Source organism: Electrona antarctica (genome assembly GCF_951216825.1).
Source record: "Electrona antarctica genome assembly, chromosome: 22".
NCBI lineage: Eukaryota > Metazoa > Chordata > Actinopteri > Myctophiformes > Myctophidae > Electrona > Electrona antarctica.
The window spans coordinates 3,353,602-3,377,119 of record NC_136805.1 but is presented as its reverse complement, the minus strand read 5'-3'; the positions used below and the strand labels follow the sequence as shown (position 1 = coordinate 3,377,119).

General features: G+C 45.4%; 1 protein-coding gene across 1 annotated transcript; it reads right to left on the bottom strand.

The window, feature by feature from the left end:
* Positions 1 to 1,226: 1,226 nt before the first annotated feature.
* On the bottom strand, positions 1,227 to 23,518 carry LOC306914717 (uncharacterized protein; the record flags this gene model as incomplete). The annotated part of the gene is made up of 5 exons (XM_079491893.1): positions 23,395 to 23,518; positions 22,118 to 22,246; positions 13,744 to 14,016; positions 13,240 to 13,482; positions 1,227 to 1,342 (listed from the first exon to the last, which is right to left on the bottom strand). Exons 1-5 carry the CDS (start codon positions 23,483 to 23,485, stop codon positions 1,227 to 1,229), a joined length of 852 nt encoding a protein of 283 aa, XP_079348019.1. The 5' UTR covers positions 23,486 to 23,518.

Genomic DNA, 23,518 nt, shown 5'->3' with positions numbered 1-23,518 from the left:
CAGAAAAGATGCGCTGTGATTGGCCAGTAGTCACTTGAGTGGCAGCGTGACGTAGTGTGCCATCCACTCTTCCGGTACCAGTGTAAATTATTCCGCCCTCCCGTCAACACACATGGCTCCAATGAACTGCAGCAACCAATTTGGCATCTATTTTTTTATATCTATGCCTTGCATGGTTTCCGCCGCCATCGGTGTATATGAACGTGCGTGTGAATGGGTGAATGTAATGCACAATCTATGTAAAGCACCTTGGATAAAGGCGCTATATAAATGCACCATATACCATTTACCACCTAAAAATTTCACATACAATTACATTCTATCATCATTGTACAATAATAGCAGCAAACACTACTGCCATAAGCATGTGATCTTGTTACCATGAATTCTCCCCAAAATGACAGTCAAAAATAAATGCACCCATGAATTCAGATACAATACCATTTTCTGTAGCATCACCATCAGTAAATGTTCAGATTAACCACACTGAATATGAATTATACACAATTAAATTATTTAAAAATAAAGGCACGATATCACATTAATTAGGAAAAGACCTTGTACTATGCTTATGCATAGAAAGTGTGCCAATAATAGCAAAAGTGCATCAAAAGTGCTTAAATGCAATTATACATTTGCATTTTGCATTTGTGAAGCACCACCCGCACGGGCGGAGCTTCACCTTCTATTACAAACACAAAACCCACTTCTGCCAGCTGCCTTGCTAGTCTAGTGGACTGCTCCCTCGACTTTGAATCCACACCTCATGAGTTCAAATCCCGTTACTATCATTATTTTTCCAACAACCACGATTTTTCCCTACAACTCCAGACTACTTTTTTGGAAAATACAGAAGTTATTGTGAGGTTAGGTTAAGGTTAGGTTTAGGTAGTTTAGGTAACATTATAGAACACATAACAGATAGGAAGAAGATCACTTAAACACATTCACCGCCGATGACGTAGATCTACGTCAAGTTTAAATCGCAGTAAGACAATGTCTTCTCCGAATGTGAACAAAATACAGGGGTCTGTCACAAGTTAATTCTACATCCGGTTCCGATTCTGGTGGAACCGGAGCAATCTTCGTTCCTACTCTCACCAATGGTCATGAAGTGTGGGTCAAGCACCTTGAGTTCCAAACAAGCCCCAAAATACATCAGGGTGCGCTTGGACAGAACTCTGTCATTCAACCAACACCTTGAAGACGTGAGGGCAAAGGTCACATCAAGGGTCGCACTTATCCGTCGCCTCGCTGGTACGACCTGGGGAGCTTCCGCCAACACATTGCGGATTTCCACCCAAGCCCTGGTCTTCTCTGCAGCTGAATACTGTGCCCCAGTCTGGTGTAGGAGCCCACATGTCAAAAAGGTGGACACAGTAATTAACAACTCTCTCCGAACCATAACTGGCTGCCTGAAGCCCACTCCTGTGTCCTACCTGCCAGTCCTTGTGGGAATTTCCCCGGCCGGCCTCCGACGAGAGGCTGCTACCATCAAGCTAGCAAGGAGAGCCAAAATATACGACTGGCATATCCTGCACAACACTACAGTGGAAATATAGCCTCCAAACAGACTCAAGTCCCGCCACCCTTACAACAAGGCGGCACAAGAGATGTTACGTTCCATCCCGGAGGACTTATCCACCAGTGCATGGCTGGCAGCATCTTGGAAGCAGGAGTGGGAGTCTGCTGGGCCCTCCCCTATGTACCACTACATCTGTGACCTGGGTGATGGCGTTGCCGGCAGTGGACCCTACTGAACCGCCTGCGCACTGGAGTCGGCTGCTTCAAATCAGCAATGAAGAGGTGGGGCTTGGCGGACAGTGCAGTATGCGAGTGTGGCGAGCCTGAGCAGTCTGCCGAGCACATAGTTAACACCTGCCCCTTGTACACGTACAGACCTCCTTCGGAGGCCGGCCTCTTCCACGTGGGACCAGAGACAAGGGCGTGGCTACTCGATACCGAGTTGGACATTTGAGGATGATACATGAAAGAAGATGTGTGGGTCATGACCAAAAGAATGAGGTTGCGAATACAAGCGGCCAAAATTAGTTTTCTTCGACAGCGGGCTGGCATCTCCCTTAGAGATTGGGTGAGAAGTTCAGCCACGCGAGAGAGACTCTGAGTAGAGTCGCTGCTTCTTCGCCTGGAAAGGAGCCAGCTTAGGTGGTTCGGGCATCTGGTTAGGATGCCTCTCGGGTGTCTCCCTAGGGAGGTCCTCGTCCCACTGGGAGGAGACCCCAGGGCAGTTGGAGGAAACACATCGACTCACTGGCCTTGGAACGTCTCGGGATCCCCCAGGAGGAAGTCACTAATGTTGCTCTGGAGAGGGAAGTCTAGAGCTCTCTGGTGGAGCTAGTGCCCCCGCAACCAGACTACGGATAAGCGGTTGAAGATGGATGGATGGATGGTGGAACCTTCAAAATAAGGGTTTCACTGACAAATGCTGGCGGTTAAGTGAGAATTTCAACAGAGATAAACTGGTGAGCCCAGAGTGGATGGTAACACCAACGCTGGTAATCAGACCCACAGCTAACAGAGGCTTCAGAGATTTCTGCAGGAAATCTTGCCTTACCCTTTATCCCTAAACTTATTGTCTCCACCAGGCCGAAGGCATGGGGAGAGAGTATGTTTTGCACTCCGTCCGTCCGTCCGTGTGTGTGTGTGTGTGTGTCCGTCCGTCCGTCCGTCCGTCCGTCCTTCCGTCTGTGAACAGCTAATCTCCGGCACCGTTAACCCGGTCGATGCCACATTTTGCACACACACTCCCTGGATGCCAACGATGAACCTCTGCCCCACATTTTCCAGAACGGCCTGTTATAGCGCCACCAGGAGGCCGCTTTGTGCAAAACAAGTTTTTGGACAGTACACCTACAGATTTTGTCCAAACATCACGCAAATTGGTACACAGTCTCTCTAGAGCCATTCAACGAAACGGGTCTTTCAGATTTCTCAGACTCCATCCTGATTGGCTAAGATTGGCTTCCAAAGTTCGCAGGAGTTCTCAGTTTCAAACAAAATGCTGCAAATCATGAACACATCGTGTGATATTAAACAAAGACGATCTATCGACACATTGTGAGCTTGTAGATTCACTAGATTGGCTATTTGAACTATTTTAAAATGTTTTTCACAATAGTAAAAAATAATAATATATAAATACGTTTAGTTGTAAGATTTGTGTAACATTGTAGCTCCCCGGGACACGTCATGACGTTGCTCCGAAGAGTGTAACCAAATGGACGAGTCCTTCCTCAGAACATTTTCAGATGGGGGTCCCTGGCACAGCATATTTTCAGATGGGGGTCCCTGGCACAGCATATTTTCAGATGGGGTTCCGTGGCACAAAACATTTCAGATGGGGCCGGGGTCCATGGCACAACACAACATACGTTCAGATGGGGGTCCCTGGCACAAAACATTTCAGATGGGGCCGGGGGCCATGGAACAACACAACATACGTTCAGATGGGGGTCCCTGGCATTAAACATTTTCAGATGGGGGTCCGTGGCACAGCATATTTTCAGATGGGGGTCCGTGGCACAGCATATTTTCAGATGGGGGTCCGTGGCACAGCATATTTTCAGATGGGGGTCCGTGGCACAACATATTTTCAGATGGGGATATTCGGATCCGACACAATATGTTCAGGTGATCCCTGGCACAAGCCCTTTTCAGATGGGTACCAGTCCCTGGCACAATTATGTACAGATGGGGATCCGCGGACAAATGTATACATTTTGGGGGTCCTTGACTTTATTAAGTTTGAGAACCACAGTAACGTCGTTATGGTTATGCAAGTTTGTTTGGTATCCAGAATACCAAACAACTTACTCGCCCATTTACCAACTCGGCCCGGGCGAACTGCGCGGCCTGCTATTCCTAAAGTAACCACACAATGCAGCCAATTAGCCAAACAATGTATTACTGCTGCTAAAGTTCCACTTCGTGTTCGCCACCCCCAGATTTCCCATGGAAATCTGTACCATATCTAGAAGGCTTGAACAGTAGACCCCTCAGGCCACCCCAATACAAGCATACGGAGTGGAGGCTTGAACATCAAACGTCAGCCATTCAGGCCACCCCATTGAGGTCATCACCAGTTCCCTCCCTCTAAGACAGATAGTCTCTCTCTCCTGCACATCACCAGTGCTCTCTCTGCTTCTTGCCATCTTGCTCGTTACTCTGTGTACGATCGGCAGAGTTGGGTGCTGTTCGTCTCCGGTTATGCGCATGGTCATTGCGAGAGTGACCGTCCAGCCTCCTTGCTGGACTACTTCGGTCCCTGTGAACCTGGACTTCTGGTCTAACAGCTTGCACTTTCATCTCGATACGAGACCTTCGTCGTCCTACGGCTGTTCTATCTTCTGACTCTAAGGGCCGGGGAGGTCTCACGGCTCCGAGATTCTGGCATCCAGATTCTGGCAACAGGGTGGGTCTCACAGCTTCGAGACGCTGCTGCTCACCTAGGGAGCAGCCAGGACCGCCAGAGCATTCATGCTTTGGCGGCAACAGGGTGGGTCTCACAACTTCGAGACCCTGCTGCTCACCTAAGGAGCAGCCAGGACCGCCAGAGCGTTCATGCTCTGGCGGCAACAGAGTGGGTCTCACAGCTTCGAGACCCTGCTGCTCACCTAAGGAGCAGCCAGGACCGCCAGAGCGTTCATGCTCTGGCGGCAACAGGGTGGGTCTCACAGCTTCGAGACCCTGCTGCTCACCTAAGGAGCAGCCAGGACCGCCAGAGCGTTCATGCTCTGGCGGCAACAGAGTGGGTCTCACAGCTTCGAGACCCTGCTGCTCACCTAAGGAGCAGCCAGGACCGCCAGAGCGTTCATGCTCTGGCGGCAACAGAGTGCATCTCACCGCTTCGAGATGCTGCTGCTCACCTAAGGAGCAGCCAGGACCGCCAGAGCGTTCATGCTCTGGCGGCACCAGAGTGGGTCTCACAGCTTCGAGACCCTGCTGCTCACCTAAGGAGCAGCCAGGACCGCCAGAGCGTTCATGCTCTGGCGGCAACAGAGTGCATCTCACCGCTTCGAGATGCTGCTGCTCACCTAAGGAGCAGCCAGGACTGCCAGAGTGTTCAGACTCTGGCAGCAACTGGGTTACCATCTGGTTAGAGTCATAGAAGCTACTCAAGGTATATGGGTTGTAAAGCCAGATACCTTGGTTCGTATGTGTCTGGAAGACTTCAGCATCCCGTTACTGCGGTAAGCCCTAATCCGGCTCGAAGGACCATATAAAATAGCTCAAGGCTGTATTGCTGATTACTTAGCTTAGGACCCCCGCAGTGGTGTCCGGTTAGAACTTAAACCAGGATGCTTTGACTTCTGCCTTCTCCCTGAAGCCGACCCTCTATATATTCTCCGACCAGGCTTGTCACGATGACTAAGCCAGTTAGGTCTGTCCATATATGGTTCTACCATATCTATCTGATATCAACACTAGGTCGGCTCGGGCCCAAATATAGGGATTGTCATACTAGACATGTCATATGTCATATAGCCCAACGTCCTAGTCAGAGTCTTCGTTACAGTAGTACTGTACTGTTTTGTATTCTAGTTTATTTTGCTAGCTATAGTTACAATAAACGTTTCTTCTTCTGTTTTCTACATGAATATAACCACATTATAACCATATAAAATGAAATGGGAGTTAAAAGCTGCGATTTGTAAAAATGGCAAAATATGACTCCCAACGTCGTTGAAGTGCGACTCATCAAATGTCCCTGGGACTCATCTAAAAGACCATCCCTGCTCTGAACTCGGTAGAATCTGCACCTGGCTCGCTGATAACAAACTATCTTTACACCTGGGAAAAACTGAATCCATTCTCTTTGGCTCTATTAGTAATCTCAGCAAGGCAAATGGCTTCTTGGTTAGAGTGGGTGACAATGTTATCACACGTAAAGATGAAATTACCTACCTAGGTTCCATCCTGGAGGCTAATCTTTCCAGTGATAAAATGGCCACCAACGTAATCAAAAAGGTCAACCATAGAACAAGATTCCTTTACAGGATCTCCTCACTGGTCAACAAAAACACCTTGAAGACCTTAACAGGAGCCCTTGTACAGGGTTTCTTTGACTATGCATGCACCTCCTGGTACCACAGCACCTCAAAGGCCCTTAAAACCAGGCTCCAGACTTCCCAAAACAAACTGGTCAGGCTCCTACTTGACCTAGCCCCCCGAACCCACCTCACCCCTGCCCACTTCGACAGGCTGGAATGGCTTAGGGTCGACGACAGAGTACAGCATCTTGCAATGGGTCTGGTCCACAAGATTCGATACACCACCAAGATACCCATGTACCTGTCTAGATACTTCCTTAATGTTAACACACCCACAACACCAGAGGGAGTGCAACGAACCATGTACAACCCAGATTCGGCACAAACAAGGGACTAAATTCTTTTCGCTCCTATGCCACCAAAATGTGGAACGCCCTACCAAATGTCATTAAGACATGCGAATCCCTTGACTCTTTCAAAACCGCTCTCAAAGGGCACCAACGGATGGCTGCAATTCGAAACTGGCCCCTGTAAAATCGGAATCCCTCAAACACGAACGCAAGGACAACACAAGAGACGGTCGCGGCCACACAGCCAACTCAAGGTATGGCCACAGAGCCAACTTGGGGACCCAACGCAAGGACAACACAAGAGACGGTCACGGCCACACAGCCAACTCAAGGTACGGCCACGGAGCCGACTTGGGGACCCAACGCAGCTCCTCCAAGGAAAACAAACAAATTAACGGAGCTGAACGTGAATCCCCCCCACCGCCCACCCCTTTTTCCCCCCTCACTGTATATGTTTCTTTTCCCTTTTTACCTCCTTTATGATGAATTCCTGTTCTGTCTATAGAAGTGTCTATTTGTACGTCTCTAAATGTTTTGATGATTTGAACATGGTGGACCCTATTGGAAACAAGTGTAATGCTTAATTGGGTCGTCCACACAGTTAACAGCCTTTGTATTGAGTTTGTGCTTGAAATGTACTGTAATTCTGCAAACTGTTAATACATTCTTCAATCAATCCCTGCATCCCAGGACTCATTACATTGAAAACCTATTTACATCACTGCTACTGGTTGTTTATAATCACATGTATAACAAACAAATAGATGAAAAACACAACATGAATCAGTTCATCTTTTCACCTGTAGCTGTAGCTGTGTTTCTTTCAGTTGGTTGAGCTGCTAACAAACGTCCTCTCCTGCTGCTTAACGACGACACTGTTTTCAAACGAAACGTTTTAGTTTTCTTTGTAGAATCAAAGCAGTCTGGCGAACAGCCAGTGTTCTTTTTGGCTAATCTAAGCTAGCAGATAGCCAAATAGCTACCGGTGGACGATCTCTTCAAAATAAGAGTACCCCCTAAAGTATTGAAAAACCATTTGCACATTAAAACTATACATTAAGATCAAGAATTAAACGATGCTATAAGACACACATTATGTTTCTGTATAAAAATAAGTAATGAAATAACATAACATTATAAAAAGGTTATCTAAATGGATGAATGCTATTCACTGGAGTGCATGGCCTTTACAAATTGGACGCTGGACAAAAATCGGTGCTATGTTTCAACTAGTGTGACATATGCACGCGTTCGGGAAGACCTCCTCTACAACACCACACCCTCCGCTAAGTAGCAGATGTGTAAAACAAAATTGGCATGCCATCTAGTGAGTTCAGAGGCAGTGTTGTTTTTGGCAGAACATTTTGATTTGAATGTCATAAGATTTTAGTCGACTAATTCTACAGTTGATTTAGACTAAAATGTGTTTTGGCGGGCCTTGATGTTGTCGTAATGACTGATTTTACACTTGCTGAAAATAGCCGATCTACAAGCTCACAACGCGTCGCGCTCTACAACACCACACCCTCCGCTAAGCAGCAAAAAGGTGTAAAAAAAAAAAGGGCATGCCATCTAGTGAGATCAGATGTGCTATTTCCAGAATAAAGTGGACGCTGGACAAAAATCGGTGCCATGTTTCAACTAGTGTGACATAGGCACGCGTTCAGGGAGACGTCCTCTACAACACCACACGCACACACCACTGTACCTTGTTATGAGGGTTAGGGTTATTCCATGAATTATTTCACTCAGTTGTGCAGTTTAACCCATTTTGACCTAAAAATGTCTTCTACATCCTGACAGTTTTCTGAAAAACCTATGTTTCTATGTCAGTCGTTCTTCGATTTTTCAAAAATAGCAGACCTACAAGCTCGTAGTGCGCCACTCGGTGGCGCGCTATGAGCTTGTAGATCTGCTATTTTTCAATAGCTAAAGCATAACATAATGCTAACACCAAAAGGGTAATACATATTAGAAATAAAAATAGGCTCTCATTGACTTCCATTGTAACGGGTCAACAGCTGTCAAAGTCACTCTTTTAGCACATAAACGAACACAACACAAAAGTTGATTCTGACAGGTTATCATTATCACATCAGGAAAACTCAGGAAAATGTTTTATTTTTAATTAAAAAAATTCAACTTTGCAATCATGCAGCCCGTTCGGCAAAAAAGTACTTTTTTACATATTTCGCGTAATACATGTTTTAGAAAAGTTTTTGTTTATTAACAAAATCAATAGGCAAAAACAATGAGTAGTAAAATATTTTTCCAGGAACATTGATGAATTCCAAACCTTTTCCAGGACTGGACAATATTTAATTTCAAAGTATTTCTAGCCCATTTTGACCTGAGATCAGATTCTAAAGATGTCTTCTACATACTGACAGTTTTCTGAAAAAGCTGTGTTTCTATGTCAGTGGTTCTTCGATTTTTCAAAAATAGCAGACCTACTAGCTCATAGCGCGCCACTCGGTGGCGCGCTATGAGCTTGTAGATCTGCTATTTTTCAATAGCTAAAGCATAACATAATGCTAACACCAAAAGGGGTTCCCGCCCAAAATGGGCTAGTAATGTCATGACCGAGAGAACCCTGCTTGAAGGAACACTTCAACACTTACTTACAGTTTAGGTATTCAGTGGAGGCTTATCCAGACTTTTAGGAGGAGGGAGACCCACACACTGCCACTTGCTGGTTCAAGAACCTTTTATTTTATGTCCACAATATGCAACCTTTCGACCTTCATCAGGCATGATCTTATCCACACTTAAAAGTGCAAAATCTTAGAGGAGAGGATAACATTGACCACTTTTTTTTGTTTTGTTTTAATAAAATTGTCACAATTGATCCAGTCCAGATGTTTGTCATGATAATTATTGTTAAAGGTCTAGTGACGATTATTCTATTTTTTCTGACCTCAATTGCACGCAAAAAAAAGGAACTTTGGACATTCAGTGGATTTTCTGTGGTCTGCACAGATTACATTCAAATAAAACAACAAAACAGTACATTTATATAAAAAAAAGAACCAGCAACTTAACCGTTTTAGCGCCAGTCACATGGAACACGAGAACCTACTCTACCTACCTTCTCCGCCAAACGTGAGAAAGCTGTGAACTAGCTTTTAATTTGCTTTTTGATCCGTTTCGATCGTTAGCTGATATTGCTAACGTAAACATCACTCTGGGACACAAACACACAATGGCCGCGGCCATTTTGAAGATGCACGCGCATCCACTTACATTGCCTGCTCTGTTTTCAGACGGCTGTATCTCAGAAGTGACATTGGAGGGGTAGATTTGGCCCAGACAAGCGTTTTCAACGGCCTGTAGCAGGCGCTGTGATACTCGCGGTCCACTTTTTCCACCACCGACCGACAGAACAAGCACCAGGGATGTCAACACACACGGAATGGTTTCATAGTAAGATGCGATTACGGATATTTGGCTCTTCAAAGTAAGTGTTACGCGCGATAAAACCCTGGCAGTACGCAATCGATGGATGAATTAATGCTGGCGGCAATTGGGTTTAATTAGCAATACATGCCTGTAATGGCATCCTCTAGCAGAAACTTATAATAAAAGTCAACATAAAGGCCTGGGCCATGGCTCAGTGGTCCAGGCACCTTGGCTGGTAATCCAGTCTGGCAGTGTGACGTGGGCCTTTACTGCATGTCTTCCCCAAATCTCTCTCCCCATTTCCTGTCAGCCTACTGTCTGTCCCTCCATAAAAAATATAAAATAAAGGCGAAAGCCACAATGAGAAGAAAACAAAAGAGCTGGAGCATGGAGGCCTCTATTGACAGTATAATAATCCAATATATTGTCCTTGTCTATCGACCTCCCTACGATCATACAGGCATTTAATTTGATCCTCCCAATGAGCTCATTATACTGGAAACTAAAGGTGCACAAATTCATTGGCTTATTTATGCCGTATCGGTATCGATCCGATCTCAAAATAACTTTCACCGATATTGTTGACGCAATAATAACATGACCGTCAATAGCTTTGTACTTGCAGAGCGGCCAGTCTGCCTGTCTCTTTAACCCATTCTGGGCGGGACACCAAAAGGTGTCTCTTCAGGGACCCCTTTTGGTGTTTTAAGCATTACAGTATGTTATGCTTTAGCTGTTGAAAAATCAGATCTACAAGCTGGTCTGCTATTTTTTGAAAAATCGTGAAAATGTGGCGCAAATCTTTATATATATTCTTTCAGAGCGAACGTCTTCAACTCATATATTTGCTTCTGGGGGGGTCTCTGGAACAACATATATTCAGATGGGGGTCCGTGGCCAAATACACATAATTCTGGGGGTCCTTGACATGAAATATTGAGCACCAGAGTATACTGATATATATTCTATATCAGTGGTGCTCAATATTAGCAAAGGGCTACTTTGAACAACACACGAGGATAGCTAAGGGGGGCTGCAGTGTTTAAGAGCAGAGGGTAATGGTTTTAGGCAACACAATAATGAATGAATAGTGCGACACTGTTTTTGTTTTGTCCTGTGAGAAATGTGGACACAAAGGTGTAACTTTCAGATTACTTGATACATTGAAACTCTTGTCACAATTGTGTACATTGGAAAGTATTTCATCCAGTGTGGCTAAGCCGGTGTCGCTTGAGCTGATATGACTTACAAAAACTCTTATCACAATGTTTACATTGGAAAGGTTTTTCTTAACTGTGGACATACTGGTGTCTCTTCAGGGAGCCTGATAGACTGAAACTCTTATCACAATGATTACATTGGAAAGGTTTTTCTCCAGTATGGATAACCTTGTGTTTTTTCAGAGCAGTTGAACTACTGAAACTCTTATCACAATGTTTACATTGGAAAGGTTTTTCTCCAGAATGCACACGCCGGTGTATTTTCAAGTCAGACGATGAGGTAAATCTCTTGTCACAATGTTCACACTGGAAAGGTTTTTCTCCAGTGTGGACGGCGTGGTGTGTCTTCAGGATACCTGACCGACTGAAACTCTTGTCACAATGTTCACACTGGAAAAGTTTTTCTCCAGTGTGAACACGCTGGTGTTTAATCAGGTTACCTGACAGACCGAAACTCTTGTCACAATGTTCACACTGGAAAGGTTTTTCTCCAGTGTGAACACGCTGGTGTCTACTCAGGTCACCTGACTGACCGAATCTCTTGTCACAATGTTTACACTGGAAAGGTTTTTCTCCCGTATGGATAACCTGGTGTGTTTTCAGACCACCTGACCTACCGAAACTCTTATCACAATGTTTACATTGGAAAGGTTTTTCGCCGGTATGCAAATAATGGTGTCTTTTCAGGGAAGACGATGCAGTAAAACTCTTGTCACAGTGTTTACAGTGGAAAGCTTTTTCTCTAGTGTGGACAAGCTGGTGTCTTTTCAGTGCATCTGAAGTTCTAAAACTCTTGCCGCAATGTTTACACTGGAAAGGTTTTTCTCCAGTGTGAACACGCTGGTGTATTTTCAAGGAAGACGATGCAGTAAAACTCTTGTCACAATGTTCACAGTGGAAAGCTTTTTCTCCAGTGTGGAATGGTTTTTCTCCAGTGTGAACACGGTGGTGTTTCTTCAGGTGATCTAACCGACTGAAAATCCTGCCACAATGTATACATCGGAATGCTTTTTCTCCGGTGTGGATAACCTGGTGGCTTTTCAGTGCATCTGAAGTTCTAAAACTCTTGCCGCAATGTTTACACTGGAAAGGTTTTTCGCCAGTGTGAACACGCTGGTGTTTATGCAGTGCACCTGACTGACTGAAACTCTTATCACAATGTTTACAGTGGAATGGTTTTTCTCCAGTGTGAACACGCACGCTGGTGTGTTTTCAGACTACCTGACTGACCGAATCTCTTGTCACAATGTTCACACTGGAAAGGTTTTTCTCCAGTGTGAACACGCTGGTGTCTACTCAGGTCACCTGACTGACCGAATCTCTTGTCACAATGTTTACACTGGAAAGGTTTTTCTCCCGTATGGATAACCTGGTGTGTTTTCAGACCACCTGACCTACCGAAACTCTTATCACAATGTTTACATTGGAAAGGTTTTACGCCGGTATGCAAATAATGGTGTCTTTTCAGGGAAGACGATGCAGTAAAACTCTTGTCACAGTGTTTACAGTGGAAAGCTTTTTCTCTAGTGTGGACAAGCTGGTGTCTTTTCAGTGCATCTGAAGTTCTAAAACTCTTGCCGCAATGTTTACACTGGAAAGGTTTTTCTCCAGTGTGAACACGCTGGTGTATTTTCAAGGAAGACGATGCAGTAAAACTCTTGTCACAATGTTCACAGTGGAAAGCTTTTTCTCCAGTGTGGAATGGTTTTTCTCCAGTGTGAACACGGTGGTGTTTCTTCAGGTGATCTAACCGACTGAAAATCCTGCCACAATGTATACATCGGAATGCTTTTTCTCCGGTGTGGATAACCTGGTGGCTTTTCAGTGCATCTGAAGTTCTAAAACTCTTGCCGCAATGTTTACACTGGAAAGGTTTTTCGCCAGTGTGAACACGCTGGTGTTTATGCAGTGCACCTGACTGACTGAAACTCTTATCACAATGTTTACAGTGGAATGGTTTTTCTCCAGTGTGAACACGCTGGTGTGTTTTCAGACTACCTGACTGACCGAATCTCTTGTCACAATGTTCACACTGAAAAAGTTTTTCTCCAGTGTGAACACGCTGTGGTTTATGCAGTGCATCTGACAGACCGAAACTCTTGTCACAATGTTCACACTGGAAAGGTTTTTCTCCAGTGTGAACACGCTGGTGTCTACTCAGGTCACCTGACTGACCGAATCTCTTGTCACAATGTTTACACTGGAAAGGTTTTTCTCCCGTATGGATAAGCTGGTGTGTTTTCAGACCACCTGACCTACCGAAACTCTTGTCACAATGTTTACACTGGAAAGATTTTTCTCCCGTATGGATAAATTGGTGTCTTTTCAGAACAACTGACCTACCGAAACTCTTGTCACAATGTTTACACTGGAAAGGTTTTTCTCCAGTGTGGACAAGCCGGTGTCTCCTCAGCTGATATGACTTGCTGAAACTCTTGTTACAATCTTTACACTGGAAAGGTTTTTCTCCGGTGTGGACACGCTGGCGTTTCTTCAGGTCACCTGACAGAGAGAGAGAGAGAGAGAGATACAGAAAGACAAAGATGGTCGGAGTGTGAGAGGGGGGAGCGAAGGGGAGAGGCAGGATAAAAATGGTGAGTACAGATAACTCGAAAAGCTTCCATCATCGTGTTTGGCAGTCCTACGGCTTCCCCGTTAATATTTATTTTTATTCATCATCTTTCTATTTTTTTTAATCATTATGCCAACTGCCAGTGTTCCCCACACATGTAGTTCCTGTGCCTGTGTTTAAGAATGACTGACCTCCAGTTGTCTCCGCCCAATCATCACTGTCTTCAGTGACTTCAGTGTCGGAATCACGCTGGACTTCAACTTCAGAGCGGTGCGAAGAGGTGTCTTCATCGTCTTCTTCACCTTTCACTGCTAGTAATGTCAACGTTGACCCAACAGGTTCCTCTGGTCTTTGAAGTAGCTCCTCCTGTTCATCTTTAATGTGTGGAGGCACTGGTTTCTCCTGGAGCAGACTGGGGCTCCTCTCCTGTTTAGGGGAAACCTCCTCTTTACACACAACCATGTCTAGGAGCAGAAAAATAACATGATGGTCAACACTGGATTCCTAAAATGTAAATCCATTCTTCTTCCATGTACAAAATTACTACTGTATTACTTACCAAGATAAGATTGACTAAACCGTTACCAACAACAGATTAGATTACACTTCTGAAGGTTTTAGCAAGATTTGAGCTTTATTTTTTTTATTTTTAGATGAGCTTTTTTTTAAATACAAAAAAGAAAAAAAGTAGTAGTAATACATTTAATTAAGCAAAAGGGAGTTCCACTGGTCACAGCACATATTATATTTGAATCATGAAATTCTCAAACAATTACAAATACAATAAATTACTTCACACCTGAGCTCTGATTTGGGAGTAAATTAATCATTGCATGACGTTATGAAACAGAAGTACTTCTGACAATGAAAGCTTTAAATGTGGACCAATGGTAGCTTAACAATCCATGTAGAACATTGTAGCGCTGCCACATATGTTAAAAAAGGATTTATTTTATTTATGGCATTTAAAAGTGTATGTCAGAGATATTGTATAATGGTCCTTATTAACGCCATCCTTTAAGGGTAATGTCCTAATAGGTTTTATTTTGTTATTGTGTAAGGGGTGTTTTGAAAGCCTATGTTATGATTTGAGGGGATTGTTTTGATTGACGGGTCCGAGACTGTCTGACGCACGTAAAGTAGGCATTGGTGGCCGGCCCGCGGGGGGAACGAACGAGAGAGGCAAACCGTCCAGGAAGTCCACAGGAGACCTAGACCAGTTTGATCATTATTTATTTAATAATTAACTCTACTCGGAACGCTATAGGTGGAAAATAGCTAAGGCCACCCTGCAGCGCGCTGTACTTCACAAGAGAAAAGACTTGGTGAGACCGTTTATATATTTTATTTTATACCCCGCGAGGATCCATTGTTGTTTTTTCCCTTGGGAGTCATTACTTTTGGATTACGTCGTTGCTGGGGATCCCTTTACTTTTTGGATAACTTTTGGAGTAACGTTTTTGGATTCTCATTGATTGATTGACACTTTTCGTTTGTTCTGGGACGCGGTTTGGAGCCGTTTGGATTCACGGAACGATAAGGAACAATAGGAGCGTGCGGGCGCGTGCGCGAGACGCGGACTTTAATTACTCTTTTCTTACAGACCTATCTAATAAACTATTTAGCGGGCGTACGTGCGTGCGTGCGGGCGCGAATCGAGGACATTCGGTTCAAAGGGCTTCATAACTTGTTTTCATTCATCTGAGTTGGTTGTTGTTTATACCTGGCTGTATTATTATTTCTCTTTGAGTAGATAAATACTATCATAACTTAATCACAACTTTGCTGTGTTCTTACGGAGTGTGTTTGCTGTCTATGTATTTTAAGCCATTCCTGTCATTCAGCACAAATCAATTGTGTCGAAGGAGATCAGTCACTAACCCGTGATTTAAAAAAGAGTAACAGTTAATTTAATTATTTAATCGTTACATAATGGTGGCCCATACGGGGACTGATTTAAATTGATTGATTGATTGATTGATTGATCGATTGATTGATTAATTGATTTTGACAAGCTGGTTTGGTTTAGCTTTGCAATATGGCAACACTAGAAGGAGTAGAAACAAGTGACGTCGTGTCTACTCCTGTCCATGATTCTCCCTATACTCCAGTGGTTGATAGCCTACCTGTAGTTCAGGGTGACCCAGATTTCACTTCGGGGTCTTTCACCACAAGGAGAAGTCCCCCTCATGAAACCTCATTAAGTGATTTGTATGTTGGGGATGAGAATCAAAGAGGGCAGGTTGATGCCCAGGTTGAACATGAAACTGATAATGAAAATAATGACAATGAAAATAATGACAATGAAAATGATGACGATGATGAAGATGATGATGAGGGGAGGGATGAGAATGATGTGACTCATTACAATGAGCTTAAAGGGTAGGTGAATTCTCTAAAGGCTGATCATGATGAACTTAAAGGTGAGGTGACTTCTCTGAAGAGTGGTAATGGGGAACTTAAAGGTGAGGTGAAGTCTTTGGGAAAAAAAATGGTTAAGCTCGAAAATTATTTTAGAGCTTCCATAGCCAGTTCAGTGAACAGGGAGGCCCACCTAAGGCAGTCCATTGAATCTACTCTCACCAGACTAGGAGAAGATATGAGGGCAGACATGCAGAAACTGGAAAGGGATACAGTAAACTGTTTGTTACGCAGGGACGACAAGTGGAAGAAAGACCTTGCTAGGGCAAGACCTACTAGTACACCTGTAGCAAGCAGACCCCTAGAACTTTCCACAGATGTCAGCCCCATAGCGCCCCCTATACCATATAGTCAGCCTGGTGCGCATTCACTCTCCTCTCCGTCTTACTCCAAACCCCCAGTGCGGCTGGAGTTTCCTACGTTTGGTGCCACGACTGAAACTTCCGATGTCCTTGCCTTCATTGAGCAGTGTGAGACCTTCCTTGCCTTAAGACCCCTCTCCAACCGGGAACTTTTGGGAGCCCTGTCTTCCGTCTTCAAGGGGCCGGCACTCAGCTGGTGGAAGGCTGCTAAAAGCCAAGTCCAGAATTGGGTCTCATTTAAAAATGCCTTCATGTCCGCTTTCCTCTCCTCTGACTACATGACAGAAGTGGAGGAGAGACTGAGGTCCATGGTGCAGAAACCAGAGCAATGTCTCAGGGACTTTGCATACGATTATCGTGCACTGTGCCTCAAGTGGAAGCGAGACATGCCAGAGGAAGATATAGTGAGACGCATCTTGAGTAACATCAACCCTAAAGTGGCTGGCTGCCTGCGGGGCACTGTGACGACCGTGACCGAGCTAGTAAAGGTGGGGTCCATGGTGGAGAAGGACTTCTCAGGAACCCAGGACTACTGGCAGAGGGTGAAGGCGAGTACTGACAAACAGGGCAAGGAGAAGAAGAAACAGTCGGCGAAGACCATAGCAGAGCTTTCTCTAGTGCAACACAAGAGCTACAAAAAGAAAGAACATAAGCTCCTGTTGGTCCCAGTTACCATCAAGGGAATCCCAGTAGAGGCAGTGGTGGACACTGGGAGTTCTTTCACCCTGATTAAGGAAAGTCTGTGGAAGCGAGTCATGCATCCTAGCTGATGGCTCAGCTCATCAGGCCCTGGGCAAGAAAGACCTCGGGTTCAACTGGCATGGGGTGAAAAGAACCATCGACACCCATGTGATGCAAGATCGCCATCTTGTGTTCCCACTGATCCTTGGGCTAGATTTCCTTGCCGAGACCGGTGCCATTCTTGATCTGGCTAAGAATAGGTATGGGTTGAAGACTGGACAAGGTTACACCTATTATCCTTTCTTAAGCCAGAAGGCCGACTCCAGCTTGTGGGACAAGTCTCCCACCATCATCTACCAACCAGGCATCCTCCTCTATTATGCCTTGCCTCCAGGGGAGATGAGAAGTTGCTGGGCCTCTACGGTCAACCCAGAGTTACGGGTTCCTTATGACACGGACTGTCCGGAGGAGCTCCAACAGCTCGTGGGTGACTGGCCCGCAGTCACCTCCAGTAAACTGGGGAAGACATATGTGGAGAAGCACACCATCTTCGTGCAGGATGAAGTGCCTGTACGATGCAAGGCGTATCGTGTGTCTCCACAGAAGAAAAAAGTCATAGAGGAACATGTGGAGAAGATGCTTGTGGATGGGATCATTGAGCCGTCACAGTCAGCTTGGTCATCACCTGTAGTTCTGGTAAACAAACCAGACGGGTCCTACAGATTCTGTGTGGACTACCGAAGGGTGAACGCCAAAACGCTACCAGACGCTTATCCGATGCCCATCATTCATGATATCCTTGAATCCTTGGAAGGGGCCTCCTGGTTCAGTTCCTTGGACTTGCAGTCTGGATACTGGCAGGTGGCGATGGCAGCGGAGAGCAAGGCGAAGACTGCTTTCATAACGTCTCTTGGACTTTTCCAGTTTAAGGCCATGCCTTTCGGTCTGCGGAATGCTGCAGCCTCCTTTCAGCGGCTGATGGAGACTGTCTTGTCGGAGTTGAGGGGAAAGCTATGCTTTGTCTACATCGACGACATCATAGTGTACTCTCACTCCAAAGAACAAAATCTTCGAGACTTGGAATCCGTCTTCCAGAAGTTGCATGCCGCCAATCTCAGCCTCAACATGAAGAAGTGTCACTTTTTCAAACGAGAGCTGAAGTTCTTGGGGCACATTGCCTCCAACAGAGGTGTGGAGGTTGATCCATCTAAGACCCAAGCTGTGTCTGATTATCCTGTCCCTCAGGATCTAAAGGCTGTACAGCGTTTCTTGGGGCTTGCGGGATGGTACCACAAATTCATTCCCCGTTTTGCCGACATGGCAGCCCCTCTTAACAACCTGAAGAGGAAGGGAGTAGAATGGAACTGGACCAGCCAGTGCCAAGACAGCATGGAAGCTCTGAAGCAGGCGTTGAAGAGCTCCCCAGTGTTGGCGCAACCCAATACATCACTACCATTCCAGGTACACACGGATGCCAGCGAAGTGGGTCTCGGAGCCATCCTCTCCCAGACCACCGACGATGGTGAGCATGTAATTGATTACGCGTCGAGGGGACTCCGAGGCGCAGAACGGAATTATTCCACTTCTGAGAAGGAGTGCCTGGCTGTGGTCTGGGCTGTGGAAAAGTGGAGGCACTATCTGGAGGGACCAGAGTTCACAGTCTTCACGGACCATGCTGCACTGTCCTGGGCTTTCAACTGCCCGAAGACCACCTCTCGACTGACTCGTTGGATACTCCGACTGCAACAATTCACGTCAAGGTCCATTATCGGAAGGGCTGTCTTAACGTCGCCCCGGATGCACTGTCCCGTGCTTATGGGCCACTCTCCATTCACTCCTCACCCTGTCTTGTCATGTCCTCGAAAAGCCCCTCGGACTTGCCGACCACATTGGCAGAATTGGCGACGGCCCAAGGAACAGACCAGGTTGTGATGGACCTGAGGAGAGACAGCGGTCGGACAACATCTCCACCCGATCGCATCGGCTTCTGTAACCACCAAGGGCTATTGTACCGAAGAGTACCGCTGAAGAACCAGGGAGAAAAGTGGCAGTTGGTCGTTCCACAGACTCTGGTGGCAGAATTCCTGAGGTACTTCCACGACAATCCGTTGGGGGGTCATCTGGGTCGCCTGAAGACCCTCTTAAGAGTGCTGGAGGTTGCCTGGTGGCCAATGGTCCGGAAGGACGTATGGGATAACACAAAGACTTGTGTGACCTGCCAGCAATACAAGGCAGACAACACCAAGCCGGCAGGGCTACTACAGAGCACTCAAGTCACCGCTCCCGGAGTGATGTTAGGCGTCCACCTGATGGGTCCATTCCCCAGGAGCAAAGCCGGCAACGTTTACCTCTTGGTGGTGGTGGACTATTACTCCAAATGGGTAGAGATGTTCCCCTTGAGAGACAGCAAAACACCTCGTCTCATCAAGATCCTCAGGGAGGAAATCTTCACCCGCTGGGGGGTGCCCTCGTACCTCGTTTCGGACAGAGGACCTCAATTCACTGCCAACTTGTTGATGGACCTCTGCAAGGCTTGGGGTGTTGTCCAGAAACTCACCACCAGTTACCACCCACAAACCAACCTTACAGAACGCATCAACCGGACATTGAAAACCATGATTGCATCATTCGTCGGCCAGCACCATAACACCTGGGACCAGTGGCTACCAGAGCTCCGCTTCGCCCTCAACACAGCCCAACAGGAAACCACCGGGAAAGTCCCTGCTGAGCTGGCTTTGGGTCGGAAGCTCCAAGGCCCACTGGAGAGGCTGATCAATAAACCACCGTCTCCTGCAGACCAAGCCGCATACAACCTGGTGGAGAGACAACAGAAGATGGCGGAGGAGGTCAGGAGGAGAGTGGGTGTGCACCAGGCTAGACAAGCTAGGTATTATAATGCCCGCAGGAAAGAAGCGCACTTTCTAGCGGGTGACCTAGTCTGGGTCAGGACTCATCCTCTCTCGAAGGCCAGCGACAAGTTCTCCGCCAAGCTAGCGCCCAAGTGGGAGGGGCCAGCTAAAGTACTGAGAAAATTAGGGCCGGTGAATTACCGAATCGGATGGAATAACCCACCTGATAAACAGGACACTATCAATGTGGTGAATATAAAAAGGTTCTATGGTACCTCACCCTAGTAGCCGATGGCTGGAGGGGGGGTCTATGTAGCGCTGCCACATATGTTAAAAAAGGATTTATTTTATTTATGGCATTTAAAAGTGTATGTCAGAGATATTGTATAATGGTCCTTAATTAACGCCATCCTTTAAAGGGTAAGACCACTTTTTTAGAGGTTTGGGTTGTTTTCTTACCTTATTATGGTCAAACTAGTCCAGTCCAGGAGTTATTTCGCTCCATAGTGCAGTTTTACAGAAAATAGCGTTATAAAAATACCAGCCCATTGACTTACATTGTACACTGAAACAGCTCTCAAAATCACTCTTTTAGTTCGTAAACAAACACAAACAAAGTTGTTTCAGACAATATAGAGCAACACCAAAACTCATGTGGTTTTATTTCTTCATAAAAATGGTAACTTCCTGTTGATTTTACTATATGAAGATCTGGATCCGGATCCATGGATCCAGTCCGGGTTTTCTTCTGAATAAAAATGGACAAATCAACAGGAAGTTAACATTTTTATGAAAAAATAAAACCACATGAGTTTTGGTGTTGCTCTATATTGTCTGAAACAACTTTGTTTGTGTTTGTTTACGAACTAAAAGAGTGATTTTGAGAGCTGTTTCAGTGTACAATGTAAGTCAATGGGCTGGTATTTTTATAACGCTATTTTCTGTAAAACTGCACTATGGAGCGAAATAACTCCTGGACTGGACTAGTTTGACCATAATAAGGTAAGAAAACAACCCAAACCTCTAAAAAAGTGGTCTTACCCTTTAAGGGTAATGTCCTAATAGGTTTTATTTTGTTATTGTTTAAGGGGTGTTTTGAAAGCCTATGTTATGATTTGAGGGGATTGTTTCGATTGACGGGTCCGAGACTGTCTGACGCACGTAAAGTAGGCGTTGGTGGCCGGCCCGCGGGGGGAACGAACGAGAGAGGCAAACCGTCCAGGAAGTCCACAGGAGACCTAGACCAGTTTGATCATTATTTATTTAATAATTAACTCTACTCGGAACGCTATAGGTGGAAAATAGCTAAGGCCACCCTGCAGCGCGCTGTACTTCACAAGAGAAAAGACTTGGTGAGACCGTTTATATTTTATTTTATACCCCGCGAGGATCCATTGTTGTTTTTTCCCTTGGGAGTCATTACTTTTGGATTACGTCGTTGCTGGGGATCCCTTTACTTTTTGGATAACTTTTGGAGTAACGTTTTTGGATTGACATTGATTGATTGACACTTTTCGTTTGTTCTGGGACGCGGTTTGGAGCCGTTTGGATTCACGGAACGATAAGGAACAATAGGAGCGTGCGGGCGCGTGCGCGAGACGCGGACTTTAATTACTCTTTTCTTACAGACCTATCTAATAAACTATTTAGTGGGCGTACGTGCGTGCGTGCGTGCGGGCGCGAATCGAGGACATTCGGTTCAAAGGGCTTCATAACTTGTTTTCATTCATCTGAGTTGGTTGTTGTTTATACCTGGCTGTATTATTATTTCTCTTTGAGTAGATAAATACTATCATAACTTAATCACAACTTTGCTGTGTTCTTACCGAGTGTGTTTGCTGTCTATGTATTTTAAGCCATTCCTGTCATTCAGCACAAATCAATTGTGTCGAAGGAGATCAGTCACTAACCCGTGATTTAAAAAAGAGTAACAGTTAATTTAATTATTTAATCGTTACAACATTTTCATGGCGTAGCTCTGTACGTCTGTAAATGGGTTTGTCCAAAATATTAATGTTCGTTAACATTTCAGGAGATTAGGAAAACTATATATTTTATGGAAACTTCAGAGTATGACAAATCAGAAAATCCATGATTCCATTTGCGCAGAATCCAATATGGTTTGAAATTACACAAGCGACTATATTATGAGTGTCCTAGTCTTTTTTTGCCATCGTTATTGTACAGTGAAACTGAAAATCAGACATTGTGGCAGCCTACAGAAACAGAAAGGAAGAGCACATGAAACTTACTGAGGTGTGGGTGGTCTTCAGGTTCCTGTTTAATAGAAATGACTTCAGGTTCCTCCTGTTTAATAGAAACGTCCCTGGCTGAGTCTGGAGAGTTCATCTTCACCTGCAGTCTGGACTCCACACACCGGTCTGAAAACAAGTGAACAAGGAAGGACTTTCCATTTAGACCTGAGGACGATTCTACAAATGCCTTCTAAATCATGACAGTTTTCAGAAAAAACAATGTTTCTATGTCAGTGGTTCTCAACCTTTTTCATGTCAAGGACCCCCGGAATTATCTGTATTTGGCCGCGGACCCCCATCTGAAAATATGTGGTTCCAGGGACCCCCCCCCCCCAGAAGCAAAGATTTGAGTTCAAAACGTTCGCTCTGAAAGAATATATTCAAAGATTGTGTGGGGGTCTGGATGTTGCCCCCGGGTTCCCCCACACACTACAGTTGCACCGCTCACTTCACACAGGTGTGATTTTTTCCCTAGGATAGCTGCGGGAAGGAGCGTTTGTTTTACGCCGCCGGGCTACTACTAGTAGGGTTATTAGTAGAAGTAAGGAAAGCACCACCCGTGTGGGCGGAGCTTCACCTTCTATTACAAACAAGAAACCCACTTCTGACAGCTGCCTCGCTAGTCTAGTGGACTGCTCCCTCGACTTTGAATCCACACCTCACAAGTTCAAATCCCGTTACTATCATTATTTTAACAACAACCATGGACTACTTTTTTACGATTTTCCCTACAACTCCAGACTACTTTTTTGGAAAATACGGTAGTTATTGTGAGGTTAGGTTAAGGTTAGGTTTAGGCATAGTGTTTTGTGAGGTTAGGGTTAGGTTTAGTTTTGTGAGGTTAGGGTTAGGTTTAGGCATAGTGTTTTGTGAGGTTAGGGTTAGGTTTAGGCATAGTTTTGTGAGGTTAGGCATACCACTTGTGTGCGGTCCAAAAACAGACCAGCGCTCCCTACTCCACTGACAAACAACCAATCACAAGCCTTAAAAAACGCAGCTATGCTAGGAAAAAAAAAACTTGCCTACCGGAACCACTGAGACCGACCAAAACACCGGAGACGATAGAGCCTGTATTGGCAGCGTATAGACTCACTAAATTGAGAAAGGACGCAATCATGTCACTTGATGGAGGACTTGTGTGTGTGTTGAAAAGCCGGTCGGTAGGGTACTTTTTTTGTTTTTGCAGGGCAGGCGGGATGTTGATTTATTTGTTTGGCGGGGCAAGTTGGCTCCCAGGGCACGCATCACCTGACCCGCGCATCACCATTACATACCTATCCTGTACAACGTCACTACAGGTCTCATCCTTGCATCAATCAGTCCACATCTCTGGTCCACCTCTCTCGGTTCCTCTTTGGAGGCCATGTGTTGATCCAGTAGATCTCTCCCTGTGGCGAT